A 16,417-nucleotide genomic window follows, 5' to 3' on the forward strand; every position below is an offset into this window, starting at 1 on the left:
AACCTCATGTGCCATACCCAGGGTATATAGAGCAGTGGCAGATGACCTGCCCTCACTTGCAAAGTCTCACCAAGACAGGACTCCGAAGCAGAGAGCAGATAGTGGAGGACCCAGCCAGACAAACATTCAGAAAACTCCAGTTACTGTACAAGGTAAGTAACCGCTCCTTTTTCTCCCAGTAATGTCCCTATGAGAGCTCCACTTCAGATGACTCCAGAGCCGTACTCTGGAAAGGCGAGTGGTTCTTTGGTCTAAGACCATTTGCGGAGTTGCAGCGTGTGGACGCGCCCCTGGAACCGGGGAGCAGCGCCCGGGTTTTCCCCTCTTTGGGTTCTTCTTAGAGGGGGACCACCCCTCCCAGCTACCTCCCACCGGGAGCAGTTTTGTGCCCTTTTTAGGGGCAAGCAGTCTACAGGCCAGGCCCTCGGGCAGGGCTGGCCAGGCAAGCAGTCTACAGGCCAGGCCCTCGGGCAGGGCTGGCAGGTGAGCACGCCGCTCTCGGGAACGGCACAGCGGGGAAGGCTTCCTCACGGAGGATAGGGAAGGGGGGAGGGGGACGCAGGCCCGCCCGTCTTCACTGCGTCCCAGCCCAGGGCCCTGGCAGTGGCAACAGCGTTTGCCACTGGGTCGGCGGGGCTCCGGCCGCAACACGCCGCCCAGGTTGCCCCTGACTCAGCCACTAACATGTGGCGATCCCTGGGCTTCTGCCTCCCCAAAACCCCCAGTACCTGCCTCCGCTGGGTCGCTGAGGTTCGGTAGACCTGCTAGGCCCTCCTCGTCCACAGGCGGCAGCTCAGGTAGCTCCATGGGCTCATCCTCGAAGGGTAGCTTCTCCAGGTCCTGCGGTCCCCAGGCCTCGGGCAGGGCCGGTAGGTCCTCGGGGTCCCAGGCTCGGCACTGCTCTGGCAGGTCTGGTTTGGTCTCCCAGGCCCCGGGTGTCTCCGGGGGGTTCTCCTCCGGCTCGTAGTCCACTAGGAGCCCCGACGGGCCTTCTTCCGGCTCCCAGGCCGAGGGGGTCTCTGGCGGTCCCTCCAACTCCCAGGCCGTAGGGAGGGGGAGGCCTGAACGAGCCCCAGTCTGGGTTTAGGGCCGGCCACTCCCTCTCAGCCCGGCTCCCCGGCCCGGCCTTGGCTAGGAGCTCCGGGGGAGATGCGTCCTTCCGCTTCAGCCGCCTCCTGCCAAGTGAGCTCGCCGGCCTGGTTCTTAAAGGCCTAGCTCCGCCCTCCTGCTTTCGGTCAGGTGTTTCCCTGGGGCAGGCTTCTGTCAGCCAGGGTGGGTCTGGCTCCCTCTCTGGGTCCTCCTCAGAGGGGGACCACCCCTCCCGGCTACACAGCCCTTAAAGCGGTTTCTGCCCTAGCGGTGTATACTAAGGCCCTAAGTGTTTTGAGACGGTGGGGACTGAAGCCCGTGTGACAGCTTTGCATATTTCCACAGTGGGTACATTCTTCAGCAGGGCAATGGAAGCAGACTGAGATCTGGTGGAACAGGCTATAAGCCTGGGATAGTCTGGACATTAGCAGCCTTGTAGCAGGAGAGGATACAACCCGAAACTCACTTGGAGAGTCTTTGTGTCCAAACAAGGGCCCCTTTAATACTGGCTACAACAGAGATGAACAGCCTGGGAAAGGCCCTAAAGGGTTTAGTCTTGTCCAAATAAAAAGCCAATACCCTCTTGACATCGTACGTCTGAAGAGAGGCTTCCTCCTTAGTCAGATGATGTTGAGAGTGAAAAACTGGCAGCTGAATGACCTGATATTGATATGAAAATTTGAGCTCATCTTGGGCACAAATCAGGGGTGTGGCCAGAAAGATAGCTTTTCTTTATAGAAGACTGTGTAGTGGGGCTCAGCCATTCAGGCCCATTAGTTCACCATGTCGCCTGGCAGAAGTGGTAGTTACTAAAAATGCAGTCTCCATGGACAAGTGTAGAAGAGAACACTTAGCTAGTGGCTCAAAAGAAACTTCATCAGAACATTGAGGACCAAATGCAAGACCCACGCAGGAGTGGGTTCCCTGAATGTGGAGAAAAGTTTACTAATCCTTTGGTGAATCTGCAAGTGTTGGGGCTGGGCAAACACTGAACTTCTCTTGTGATTGGCTGTACAAACCCCACACTGGGCAACAAGGGATTAAGAAACTTCTCTGGGCCCAGCCAGCCCTGCCCTGCCACCCCTGTAGGAAATGCTCCAACTGGAGGAGGAGTTAAAAGGCTGGGGAAAAGCTCATTTGGTGGCAGACCAAGGAAGAGAGAAGACCTGTGACCTGCAGCTCCAGCAGAGGAGAGCTGAGGGAAGGCAGAATCTCTCCTTAAGAGAACTGCCCTAAGGTCCCTCCCAGAGGGAACGAAGGAAGGAAGGACCTGCCACAGAGACAGCCTGAGAGGGAAGCATTCCCCTCTCCCCCTGCATATGAACTCTGGACTTTGGTGATCCCCTGTCTGTTTTTGTTTGGCCTACCCCAGCAGGGAAAAGCCCTTGGACTGAACTGGCCCAGGAGGCCCATACTATGGGTGGAGGCAGTTGCTGCCTGAGAAAGAGAGCTACCATGCTGCACACCGCCACCAGAAGGTGCCTTGTGGTGAGTGGGCACCCTTCACTCCGCCTGAAGCCAGATGGTGACTTTGGGGCAATTGCAGGGGGGGATGGGTAGGAAGAGGCCCAGGGAGGGCAGCCTTAAACAGCCTCAGCTGGCACATCATTGATACCTGAAAGGTATCAGAGCCCGGTGGAGTGGGAGGGCCTGAGCTCCCCTACCAATAACCCTCCTGCTGATCAAGGGTCTTAGCCCTGACTACTAGATGACCATACTGGACCAATCAACCCCCATGTGAGGACTGTCACACCCCTCAACAGGGGAAAGGACAATGGTGATACCTGCTAAATGAACTTTAATGGAACTCAAAGAGAGGCCTGAATTCTTTAAACCTAGCAGGTAATCTGCAATGTCCAAAAGGGAAAATATCGACAGAGGACAAGTGCCTTTGGATACACCAGTGGTGGAATCTCTTCTGTTTCTGCAGGTAAGTTTTTTTTCTAGTTAACACTTATCTGCTCTTCAACAATACCTCTTGTACGTCTTTTGAACAGGTGACCTCTATCCCAGAGAACCATCTAGAACCCAAGCCTTGAGCCTCAGTGTGTTTGAGCTGGGGTGAAGTGTGTGCCCCCAAATCTTGAGTTAGCAGGTTGGGAATGGTCAGCAGTGTAGTGCTGGATGAGATGTGAAGTGAATCAGATAGGGGAACCCAATTTGCCTCAGCCAAGTCACTGCAGTTATGATGACCTTGGCCCTGTCCTGCTTGATTTTGTGAAGGACTCTGAAGAACATCAGCATCAGAGGATAGGTATAGATGCGATTCCTCAATCAGGGGATGAGGAAGATGTCTCTCAGAGATTGGCCTAGACGCCCTCTCGAGCAGTACTTTTGGAACGTTGTGTTGATGGTGATGGCAAAGAGGTCTATTTCCAGAAAACCCTAGGTAATGGATATATGCTTGAGAATCAGGTTGTTAGTTTCCCACTTGTGATCCTGGCAGAAGAGCCTGTTCAAACCATCAGCTATAGCATTATGAAGATCTAGTAAGTATGAAGCCAAGATGAAAATCCAGTAGGCTATGCACCAGTTCCATTGTTTCATTGCTTCTAAGCAAAAGGAGAGGGATTTTGCTCCTCCTTGATCATTTACATAGTACATGCTGGCTCTGTTGTCTGTTATGATCTTGATGAATTGGCCCTTGTTCATGGGAAGGCAGTGTTTGCAGGAAAATCTGACTGCGCTGAATTGGAGAATGAACTCTTGGGTGGTCATTGTAGGGTGACCAGATGTCCCAATTTTATAGGGACAATCCTGATATTAGGGGCTTTTTCTTATAAAGTCGCCTATTACCCCCCACTCCCTGTCCTGATTTTCATACTTGCTTTCTGGTCACCTTAGTCCATTGTCTTGAATGGTTTGTATTCAAGGATGAACTCCCCACCCTATGAGAGATGCGTCTGATACTATGGTGACAGTGGTGGGAGGTGGAGTGAAGAGGACTCAAGAAAAGACCATTTCCAGGTCTTTCCACCAACCGAGTGACTCCAAAATCCGATAAGAGGTTGACACTAACATCCATACATTTTATTACATGAGATGGTCGAGTTCAGGATCCTGACGAAAGGAAGAAAGGAGAATAGCAGGATTCGGACCATGGACTTCAGAAAAGCGGACTTTGACTCCCTCAGGGAACTGTTGGGCAGGATTCCCTGGGAGGCTAATATGAGGGGGAAAGGAATCCAAGAGAGCTGGCAGTATTTTAAAGAGACCTTATTGAGGGCACAGGAGCAAACCATCCCGATGTGCAGAAAGAATAGCAAATATGGTAGGCGCCCAGCTTGGCTTAACAAAGAAGTCTTTGGCGAACTTAAACACAAAAAAGAAGCTTACGAGAAGTGGAAGCTTGGTCTGATGACTAGGGAGGATTATAAAAACACTGCTCGAACATGCAGGAATGAAATCAGGAAGGCCAAAGCACAGTTGGAGTTGCAGCTAGCAAGGGACGTGAAGGGGAACAAGAAGGGTTTCTACAAGTATGTTGCCAACAAGAGGAATATTAGTGAAAGTGTGGGCCCCTTAGAGAATGAGGGAGACAACCTAGTGACAGAGGATATGGAGAAAGCTGAGGTACTCAATGCCTTTTTTGCCTCTGTCTTCACAGACAAGATCAGCTCCCAGACTACTGTACTGGGTGGCACAGAATGGGAAGGAGGCGAACATCCCGCAGTGCTGAAGGAACAGGTCCAAGACTATTTAGAAGGATTGGACATGCACAAGTCCATGGGGCCGGATGCAATGCACCCGAGGGTGCTGAGGGAATTAGCTGAGGTGATTTCAGAGCCATTGGCTATTATCTTTGAAAGCTCGTGGCAACAGGGAGAGGTCCCTGAGGACTGGAAAAAAGCAAATATAGTGCCCATCTTCAAAAAAGGGAGGAAAGAGGATCCAGGGAACTACAGACTGGTCAGCCTCACTTCAATCCCTGGAAAAATCATGGAGCTGGTCCTTAAGAAATCCATTTTAAGGCACTTGGAAGAGAGGAAGGTGATCAGGAACAGTCAACACGGATTCACTAAGGGAACGTCATGCCTGACCAACCTGATTGCTTTCTATGATGAGGTGACTGGCTCTGTGGATGTAGGGAAGGCGGTGGATGTGATATACCTTGACTTTAGCAAAGCTTTTGATACTGACTCTCACAGTATTCTTATCAGCAAGTTAAAGAAGTATGGGTTGGATGAATGGACTATAAAATGGATAAAGAACTGGCTAGAGCATAGGGCTCAACGAGTAGTAATCAATGGCTCCATGTCTAGCTGGCAACCGGTCACAAGCGGAGTTCCCCAGGGGTCGGTCCTGGGGCCAGTTTTGTTCAACATCTTCATTAATGATTTGGAGGATGGGGTAGATTGCACCCTCAGCAAGTTTGCGGATGACACTAAGCTGGGGGGAGTGGTAGATACCCTGGAAGGTAGGGATAGGATACAGAAGGACTTAAACAAACTGGAGGATTGGGCCAAAAGAAATCTAATGAGGTTCAACAAGGACAAGTGCAGAGTCCTCCACTTAGGAAGGAAGAATCCCATGCACAGCTATAGACTGGGGATCGACGAGCTAGGCAGCAGTTCTGCAGAAAAGGACCTGGGGGTAACAATGGATAAAAAGCTGGATATGAGTCAGCAGTGTGCCCTGGTTGTCAAGAAGGCTAATAGCATATTGGGCTGCATTAGGAGGGGCATTGCCAGCAGGTCGCGGGAAGTGATTATTCCCCTCTATTCGGCATTGGTGAGGCCGCATTTAGAATATTGTGTCCAGTTTTGGGCCCCCCACTACAAAAAGGATGTGGACAAGTTGGAGAGAGTACAGCGGAGGGCCACAAAAATGATTAGGGGGCTGGAGCACAAGACTTACGAGGAGAAGCTAAGGGAACTGGGCTTGTTTAGTCTGCAAAAGAGAAGAATGCGGGGGGATTTGATGGCGGCCTTTAACTACCTGAAAGGGGGGTCCAGGGAGGATGGGGCTAGGCTAGGCTGTTTTCGGTGATGGCAGATGACAGAACAAGGAGCAACGGTCTCAAGTTACAGGGGGGAGGTCTAGGTTGGACATTAGGAAAAAGTTTTTCACTAGGAGGGTGGTGAAGCACTGGAATGGGTTACCTAGGGAGGTGGTGGAATCTCCATCCTTAGAGATTTTTAAGCTGAGGCTTGACAAAGCCCTGGCTGGGATGATATAGCTGAGGTCAGTCCTGCTTTGAGCAGGAGGTTGGACTAGATGACCTCCTGAGGTCCCTTCCAACTCTAATATTCTATGATTCTATTTCTGTATTTAATTTTGTATATCTATACACTCCAGTTGCCTTACAATTCATCTGTCCTGCTGGAGATTGCCTGTCCTGCACAGTGAATTCCATCAAGTAACACTGAGTTCCTGCAAAAAAAAAAAAAAAAAAAAGGGCACTCCCTTCTTGCGGGGGGAATTTCCAGGCCCCATGATTCTCTGTAAATTCATCTGATAGACAGGTGGTTCTGTTTCCTTCTGTAGATTTAATTGGCAATCCAGTCACCTCTGAGAAAGGACTTACTTCTAGTGTGCTGTTATAGCTGTAATTGGTCTGCCTTCTAATCCAGCTGCAGACATGTTGACAGTTATACTTCTTATCAAAATGGTCATATGGTCTTTTTCTCTTAAAGTCCAAGTGCTTTTTCCAGATTCAAAGCCCCAAAGACATTCAATAATTAACTGCCATCAATTCCTTTGCGTGCCATATCTCTTCATCAAATAATACTGCCTGTGTCATTCTTAGGAATGTGAATAGAAAGGAGCAAGGTCAACTGATGTTTATGAAATACGTATTTTGTACAAATACATGCAATCAAGGGGACACTTTGAGGCTAGATCCAAAAGGGGGACTTAGACTCAGGGTGACAGTGCCTAATATTTAAGCACCCTGTCCCATGGTGGAATCTACATCCCTAAGTTAGGCCCCCCCCAGGCTCCCTGTATCAGTGGTTTTTCCAGCATTTTTCATTTGTGGACCCCTAAAATATTTCAAATAGAGATGTGGGCCCCTTTGGAAATCTCAGGCATACTCTATGGACCCCCCAGGGGTCTGCAGACTACAGGTTCAAAACCACGGAGCGAGCGAGGTGCCAAAGAATGGGATTCACAAAAGTCAGCATGCTGAGTGGGGCACCGCAAAAGCTGGCCAGTAGAAAATGCCTTCTTGGGTATGTCTACTCTGCAATTAAAAACCCGCAGCTGACCTGTGCCATTAAGTAGATGGCTTGAACGTGGGTCTTCCGCATCCCAGGTGAGAGCCCTAAGCGCTGGGCTATAGAGTCAATCTCTCCGGCCCAATGAATATTTAAATATTTTATAAAAAGTGGAACAGCAACCAAAGTGATTGAGAGACTCATCTCAGGGTACCCCTATAGCAGAATGATGATGGACATTAGTGCGTGAGGGTGTGAGTTGGTCGTGATGGAGGGGATGGGGAAAGATCCTCAGTGTTCAAATAGTGAGTGGGAGCACAAATCCGCCACAGGGATCAGAAAATGAGCAAAGCAGCATTAAAAGCCAATATGATCTCCCTTTAATGTACACCAAGCAAGAATTCTTCATATGAGAGAGTGATCGTTTGCCAGAGGACAAGCAGTATGGCCAAAACAGGATTTCCAAACTTCAAAGATTACCCTTAATGATTGTCCAAGCGCTTGACTCTTCCAAACAGCCTGGTCCACCCACGTGCAGTTCTTTCACTTGCTGCTGGAAAAACGTGTTTTCTTAAAGGGCTGAGGACTCCAATACACAGCATTCATAAAAAGCAATCTATTACTTACAGAGTCTGTTTTCAAAATGCTGGGACAACTTGTTTTGGGCCATAGCCAGTTGCAGATATGTACAACAGGCAAAGTTGTTTCCTTGATCTTCATTCTCGCTGTATATAAATTACTTACTGGGTGCTTTGCTGGCTAATTGGCTCTTGCACGCCCCAGGCATTTCTCCCATATCCTCGGAAAATTGGCTGTCTGTGCTTTTGGAACTTCAGCTTTTAGTAGGTTTTGATATAAATTATGTGCAGAAACATAAACAGGTGCCCAGCCACTGTGGAAATGGGGGGGGGGGGGGGGGCATATGTACCAAGATGGATAACCCTAAAAGGGCCTTCAAGCAATCCTGACCTACAGTCACTACTTCACACTGCAGCCCAGTGTATGGTCACTAAATATTGACAAGTGAATAACAAGACTTTTGCCCCCTCTTTGGTGAAAGTTCACAGTGGAGGTCAGCCTGCAAGCTGTTATGACGTGTGTTCCTAATAAAAACTGTAATTGACTTGTGCTGGCAGGATCATAATACCTTATCTTGTTTGTCTATATGGGCAAGTTCTTTGTCTCTACAGTTAGTTTGAATGCTAAAGTGGACTAATAAGAATTAACTTATTCAGCACTTTCCTTCAAAGGATCTCAAAGTGCTTTACAAAGACAGGCCAGAATCATTAGAAAGTGTGACTACTCTCTGTCCTTTCAACAACCAATCAAGACGACATGCTAAAATCAAGAGTCGCACGTCTCTGCAGGCTTGCTGGCAACTCATCGTGTGCTAGCACTGCAACCTTATGGACATCTACCAAAGCTCTAGTTATAGCACCTATTTAATATTGTGTGGTAGCATGGGGCTCCAGATGTCATTGTGGCAAGTTGGACTCAACGATCAACTCTGCCCTTTGTATCATCACTAGTGCCACCCGGACGACTCCAAACTCCTACCTTCTGGTCCTGGCTGGCATTGCTCCTGCCGCGATTAGGCATGAAGGCAGGGCCCTGGCCACGTTACTGCACACAGCCAACCATCAAGACAGCTTACTTCAAAATTTCATCTCACAGCCACATCATACATGCTGGCTAAAGTCAAGATGCCCCTTCTCTAAAATAGCTGAGCCGCTCTGACAAAACATCAGACATGACTTTCTAAGGAACAGCGGCAACAGGTGGTGTGGGAATATATTTTGGATGAATGGCACATTTCTTAGTAGATAGACAACTTAGATCTGTGTCCCATAGTCTCGCTGAAGGAGCACTTGCATGCCCCTCAGAACAACCATATGAACCAAAAGATCCTTCTTCATTGCAACAGGCTTCATTGTGGTCACAGGCAATTTAACTTGCATCTTTACTGTTGGGAGTTTCTTAAGTTCCCTCTTCTGCCCCTGTGGACCTCAAGGACAAACAGTGTGCCATCTGGTTATGGACTGCCCTCTTTATCATCTTGATGGTGGGTGGATGCTTTCGATGTCTCCAGATGACGCTAGCTGTGACAGAGTGGCTACATCACTTAACCAACACCTAATGCATTGTTTGTGCCATCAGAAGCCACGCGCCAGAAGTATCATTATTCCCATTTTACAGATTGGCAAACTGAGACATAGAGAGATTAACAGCTGACTTTTTTTCCAGAGGTGCTAAGTATCTGCAGCTCCCAGCCATAAATGACCTGCCCAAGATCAAATAACAATGATTTTGAAGGCCATTGTTGCCCTCTCCTCACCTGAGTACTTTTAAAGTACTGCAGTGTAGTAGGCAATGTAAGGAGTCTGATGATGGCTGGGAGTCTAAAATGAATTTGGCCCAAGGCTCACGTGAGAATCTGTTGCATAGTGTGGTATTTATTCTTTATTTAGAGTTTGAAGGTGATCAGCATGCAGAACAAAAAGGGAAAACATCAGAAAGAGAATATAAGGTAGCATTATAAGTGGGGCGAAGGGTACTTGATATAACTGGAAGTTTTGTGGATTTAAAGAAGGAAATGTAAATACAGAGATTAAAAAGTTAACCAGATCTGTGCACAAACCAAAAATGGATTTTCTGTTGGTACATTATGGGCCTGCTCCAAAACCTACAGTTCATGGAAACATTTTCATGTACTTCAGCAGGTTTCAGGTCAGGCCTCATCTCTCTCTCCCTCTTTCGCCCAGCTCTTTCAAATACAGACCTTCAACAGAGCAATAACTAATGTGTTATTTCTGATAATTGATTAACCATATATACAAATGTACACATAAGGGTTTGTGTATATAAAAACACACACATGCGCACACACACACACATATATATATATAGCTGTCTAAGGCCAAATCCAGCAAAGCACTTAATTATGTGCTCAGTTGTCTTGCTGGATCAGAGCCCACTGCTGCTACCATAGAAATCAATGGCAACTCCCATTGACCTCACTGGGACCCTGCTCCTGCACCATTAAAGTCAATGGGAACAAACCCTGGGTGAAAAATCTGGACCTAAGGGAATACATTTCTTGATGCAATAAAACAAGGGGGGGGAAAAAAGATTGTCAGCATGATGTGCACTTCCCTGTCCCCCAATATGACAGTAGCTCAGCATTTTCACACCTCTCCAGTGTTATCCATTCCTGATGTACATTTCACACTGGAGCATCCTAAGCTAAGGCAAGCAGCTGTTCCTCAAAGTAGAGAAGTTGATCCACTTCGAAACAGTCGCTTGCTCTAGAAACCACTTTCTCCAGGCATTCCCGGATTTCATCTTCACTTGCATTCTGCTGTCTTGCTTTCTTGAGATAGTTATAAGCCTTTTCAAATACTTCTGCTCCCAGCTTCTGAATTGCTGATCTGCAGACAAATGTTACATAAAGGTTACTCGCAAATTAATCCTTTTTCCATATTAAAACATGTAGCAAGAGACACTGATCTGGTAAATTACTGTAGCTCTCAAAATGGCTTTCTGCTTAAGGTCAAAGTGTAACTATGTGTGTAATTTGCGTAATTATTGGAATAGAACAAAGCTCACTATGAAATTTCCCTATGGGCATTTTTTAATATGAAAGAGAGGCCTTAGATGAAATCCTGGCACTAGTGAAACTTTTGCCATTGCCTTCAGTGAAGCCAGGCTTTCACCTTTAATGTCTAATTTGATAAATTACTCTATAACACATTCTACAGTGATTCTAGTTCATCCATACATATTTACAGCTTCTGGATTTTATACAAAATACATTAAACGATCTGCCAGTGGCATATTGCAAATGTTCACTATTCATAAATCATCCCTTAAACGCTTATTTAAAAAAAAAAACTATGGTACAAGATGCAGTGAGAACCAAACAGACATTCTTCTTCTGCTATAACAACACTCTCTTTTTAATCAGAAGGGCAATCTGTACTTCAGTGACGAAAAATACACTCATAGTCACCTAATACTGGTTTACAGGAAGGTTCCAATTGAAAATTGTAAGATTACTAACTGAAATTTTTTTGTAAAACAAAGCAAAAGTTATTAACTTCACATGTAAAAATCCACAAGTAACAGATGGCACTATGGTCAGTGGCGTGCTGCCAATATTTTAACCAGAGGATCTTGTAGTAACTTTCCTCTTTAGGCTGTCATAAACCTATATGTTGCCAGAGCACATGTGTTTACAGAGGGAATTTTATTCATTTTACCTTTGGAACAAAATGGTTTTCTCATAAACATGATCAAAGAGGGAGGTAGCACCACTTGGAATACAAACTTAGCCCTAGATCCTTCAATGAGCTCCATGTGAATCCATTCATTGATTTCATAGATTCCAAGCAGACGGGACCATAGCCTGACCTCATGTATAACACAGGCCATAGAACTTCCCCAAAATAATTCCTAGAGCAGTTCGTTTAGAAAAACATCTGATCTCAATTTCAAAATTGCCACTGATGGAGACTCCATCAAGACCCTTGGTAAGTTATTCCAGTGGTTAATTACCCTCACTGTTAAAAGTTAACACCTTATTTTTCAATCTGATTTTTATCTAGCTTCAATTTCCAGCCATTGGATCATGTTATACCTTTTCTATTTTCTAGTTTGAAGAGCTTATTGTTAAACATTGGTTCTCCATGTAGATACTTATTAAGCCTCCCCTTAACTTTCTCTTTATTACGCTACATAGATTGAGCTCTTTGAGTCTATCACTATACGGCATGTTTGGCAATCCTTTTATTATTCTCATGGCTCTTCCCTGAACTCTCCCCAGTTGATCCACTTTCTTCTTGAATTGTGGACACCAGAACTGGACACAGTATTCCAGCAGCAGTCACACCAGTGCCGAATACAGAGGTAAAATAACCTCTCTACTCTTAGTTGAGATTCCTCTGATTATGCATCCACAGATCGCATGAGCTCTTTTGGCTACAGAGTCATACTGAGAACTCATGTTCAGCTGATTATTCACCATGACCCCAAGCCTTTTTCAGAGTCACTGCTTCCCAGGAGAGAGTCCCTCATCCTGTAAGTAGGGCCTACATTCTTTGTTCCCAGTTTGTTTGAGCCCAGCTTCACTTCAGATCACTTTGAATCAGTGACCTGTGCTCTTCATTATTAAACCAACCCCCAATTTCTGTGTTATCTGCAAACTTTATCAATGATGATTTTGTTTTCCTCCAGGTCATAATAAAATGTTAAATAGCGTAGAACCGAGAACCACTCCCTGAGGGACCTCCACTAGAAACGCACCTGTTTGATGATTGTTTACAATTACATGTTGAGATCTCTCTGTTAGCCATCCATTTAATGTGTGCCATGTTCATTTTATATCTCTCTAGTTTTTTTAATCAAAATGTCAGGCGGTCCCAAACGAAATGCTTTACAGAAGACTAAATATATTACATCAACACCATTACCTGAACCATAGAATATTAGGGTTGGAAGGAACCTCAGGAGGTCATCTAGTCCAAGCCCCTGCTCAAAGCAGGACTAACCCCAACTAAATCATCCCAGCCAGAGCTTTGTCAAGCCAGGCCTTAAAGACCTCTAAGGATGGAGATTCCATCACCTCCCATTCCAGTGCTTCACCACCCTCCTAGTGAAAAAGTTTTTCACACTTTTATCTCATCAAAAAAGATATCTAGTTAGTTTGACATGATCTATTTCCCATAAACCCATGTTGAATGGCATTAATTATAGTACCCTCCTTTAATTCTTTATTAATTGAGTCATGTATCAACGGCTCCATTACCTTGCTCGGGATTGTCAGACTGGCAGGTGGTGAGAGAATGTTCAGCCCACGCCATCCCTGTGAAAGGGCCAATTAGTCAGCTTCATGTGTGGCCATGTGTGGCCACTCCTGATTGGAAGGTGGAGCTCAGCTGAGTAGGTGGGGACTAGGCTAGTATAAAGCCCAGAAGCTGGCAAAAGAAATGGTGGCAGTGAGGCAGTCTGCAGCCACCGTCTGTGCGTAAGACAGGGAAGGCGGGAGCCCAGGGAAAGAGTAGGACCCTGGCTCTGAGGGAAGGGCATACTCAGAAGAGAGAAGGGTGGAGAAGAAAGCTTGTGGAAGGTGGGTAGGAAGCGATGTTGAGGGCTGAGGTTGGCTGTGTGTTGTAGAATCCCTGGGCTGGAACCCAGAGTAGTTCCCCTACCAGTCACTGATGGAGTGGTAGTGCCTGGACAGCAGATCCACTGAGACTCTATACCCCGGAAGAGGAAACCACATAATGACCTGGCCGGAGGGCTCAGTGACAAAAAGGAAGCTGCAGTTCTTGGTGTGAGAGAGGGACCACAGAGTGAGACAGGGGACAAAAGGTGAAGAGATCACAAAGGGAAGCGTCGGACCTGGACGAGAGCTATTCCCCAGAGCAGCTAAAAAGAGGCACTGGCCACGGTGAGTAAGCAGCCTAGGGTACAGGCCTATAATGAACTGAGTCATCCCATTTACTCTTTTTAAATATTGGCACAACTTTAGCTTTCTTCCAGTCATCTGGAACTTCTCCAGTGTTCTAAGGTTTACTGAAAATCAATATTATTGGTACAGTGAGCTCCTTTAAAACTCTTGGATGCAAGTTATGCAGACCTGCTGATTTAAAAATGTCCAACTTTAGTAGCCACATAGAGCTCATTGCAGGATTGGGGGCCTAATACAGCATTAAAATTCTTTGTGGTGGAATTATTATACTTTATTCCTGAAAAATATATTGAAACATACAGCACAGCATCCAACCTGAATATTTTTAAAAGAGGGGTGAATCCCTCATAAGGGGCCCTGGAAACCACCTCTCCAGGTGCAATCTAAAGTAAATAAGTGTATTATTTGTATGATTATTATTTGTATTATTATTATTATAGTGTATGTGATTATATCGCAATGCCTGCACACAGTGGGCCAGAGTTATGAGTTGTGGCCCTATGTGCAAACTTATATTTGTCATTTCTTTTCTCTTGAGCATTGAAAAGACACAAACTTGACGTTCTCTGAACGTATTTTGTTTTAAATATCAGTTGCATCGTTTCCCCTTTAAGAAGAATTATTTCCTGCAGTTGGCCAAAATATCAGCAAGCCAAATGGGAGTCCCTTGAAGAAATTTGCTTGCATAACCCTAACAAATTTTGGTTAGCAGCAGTTGCATAGTGCAACCTGTCCTCCCAATGGTATTTGTGTACGTTTGCCAGTATTTCAGTAATGAACAGATGCTGCTGTTCTGAAGGATTTCCCTAGAAATTCATTCTGATATGCAGGCATTCTTGAATAAGGTTTCTTTATATATCTTGAGGGCTTTATCTGACATATTAATTTATTTGTCCTCTATTAAAATAAATTGGTAGCATCAATTTTCGTGGGACCACTGTACTAGCACTCTCAACATACCTCTCAATCTCAAGTGTTCCTTATCTGGAGGGATGTCATTCATTTTACTCCCAAAGATCAGGGGTGCTATTTCAGATTAGAAGGGGAGGGACAACTTTAACCATGATTCCAGGGGCTACTTAGGTACCGCAAAACTCTATTTTTTTTGCAGGTAATAACTTAGAAATTAGTTGACAGGAGCACCATACCTAATTCCTATATAAAGAAAGAAAAAATATTTAAAACCTCCTAATTAAAGCCATAGCTTAAGCTTATTTGTAAATTTAGAACAATCAGGAGATAATACAGCAAAAAATTCCCATTCCCAAATCTGACTAGGTAGATAATGACAGCGCTAATTTAGGCCATTACAAATGAAAGAATTTAAATAATTTAATATAGTTGGTAACTACTTATGTGCTTTACTTTCTGCATTTCTCTAAGTGTAGACACTCAAAAAAAATCTGTTCTACTACTTTTAATTCATTTCACTTTCAGTGTCCTAGTGAGTGCTCTAACATTTGGGTTTCAATCACTGGACAGGAATATTGGTCAAGAACTATTTTCAGTCAGATATGTAGCCTTTTAAAAAAGGGTTTTGGAACTTTTTTTGTAATCTATGGTTTTATAACTTCTTTCGGTTTTTTTGTTTTTGTTTAAAAAAAAAAAAAGACATGGGGTATGTCTACACTGCAGAGTGAGGTTTACTTTAAACTAACTTTCACCCGCTGATTTTTAGAAGTCGTAGGAGCATATTCACACCACGCTCCTTGCACTGGGCTTGTGCGTCCACACTCGCCATGCTTGGGTCGACATTCAAAGCAGTGCACTGTGGGTGGCTATCCCACAGTGCAACTAGCCGGGGATGCTGTTGGGAAGATTATCATCGTCCCATGATGCTACGCTCCTTCCCCCTCCCTTCTTGCCCCAAACAAACAGGAAACCAGTTTTCGTGCCGTTTGTTTATGGTGCGCACTTGCCATTACTGCGGAGACATGGAGTCCACTCAACTCTGCACTATTATTGTGAGCATCACAAATACATCATGGCTTATCCTGGAGTTTTTCAAAGGCGAGAGAGAATCCAAAGCACAGACAACAGCGATGTCACTGAGGCTGCCCTGCTACAAGCCATAGAGCGGAACAATTCCCGATTGCTGCAGGCTGTTACACATCATCTGCAGTCCGTGGAGCGCCAGTTCTGGTCCCAGGAAACAAGCACAGACTGGTGGGACTTCATCATTATGCGGCTGTGGGATGATGAGTAGTGGCTGCAGAACTTTCGTACGCGAAAGGCAACTTTCCTCGAATTTTGCGCGGAGCTAGTCCCGTCCCTGAAGTGCGTGAATACTCACTTGAGACCAGCGCTGACAGTGGAGAAGCAAGTGGCCATCGCTCTCTGGAAGCTGGCAACCCCCGACTGCTACCGATCAGTTGGGAATCAATTTGGAGTCGGTAAATCTACAGTGGGATCTTCTGTGATGCAACTGTGCAGGGCCATCATCAGACTTCTGCTACGAAGGGTAGTGACTTTGGGAAACATGCAGGACATAGTGGACGGGTTTGCCGCGATAGGGTTCCCAAACTGCGGGGGGGGGGGGGGGGGGGGGGAGGGCTGGCTATTGATGGCACGCACATCCTTGTCTTAGTGCTTGACCACCTTGCAACAGAGTACATAAACCACAAGGGGTACTTTTCAATGATGTTGCAGGCCCTTGTGGATCACAGGGGTCGTTTCACTGACATCTATGTGGGGTGGTCTG

At 45.9% G+C, this 16,417-nt stretch overlaps 1 protein-coding gene across 5 annotated transcripts in view; it reads right to left on the reverse strand.

Moving 5' to 3' along the window:
• Nucleotides 1-9,514: 9,514 nt before the first annotated feature.
• Nucleotides 9,515-16,417, reverse strand: part of NEK11 (NIMA related kinase 11) — a 164,677-nt gene continuing 157,774 nt past the window's right edge. For all 5 annotated transcript variants that reach the window (XM_067561781.1, XM_067561783.1, XM_067561780.1 and 2 more), the window contains one exon: nucleotides 9,515-10,675. In XM_067561781.1, coding sequence (XP_067417882.1) covers nucleotides 10,486-10,675 — 190 coding nt within the window. In that variant the 3' untranslated portion in view covers nucleotides 9,515-10,485. The remainder of the gene's footprint in view (nucleotides 10,676-16,417) is intronic.

Source organism: Emydura macquarii, unplaced genomic scaffold, assembly GCF_026122565.2.
Source record: "Emydura macquarii macquarii isolate MOO-44397 ecotype Brisbane River unplaced genomic scaffold, CSIRO-AGI_Emac_v2 contig_2422, whole genome shotgun sequence".
Taxonomy (NCBI): domain Eukaryota; kingdom Metazoa; phylum Chordata; order Testudines; family Chelidae; genus Emydura; species Emydura macquarii.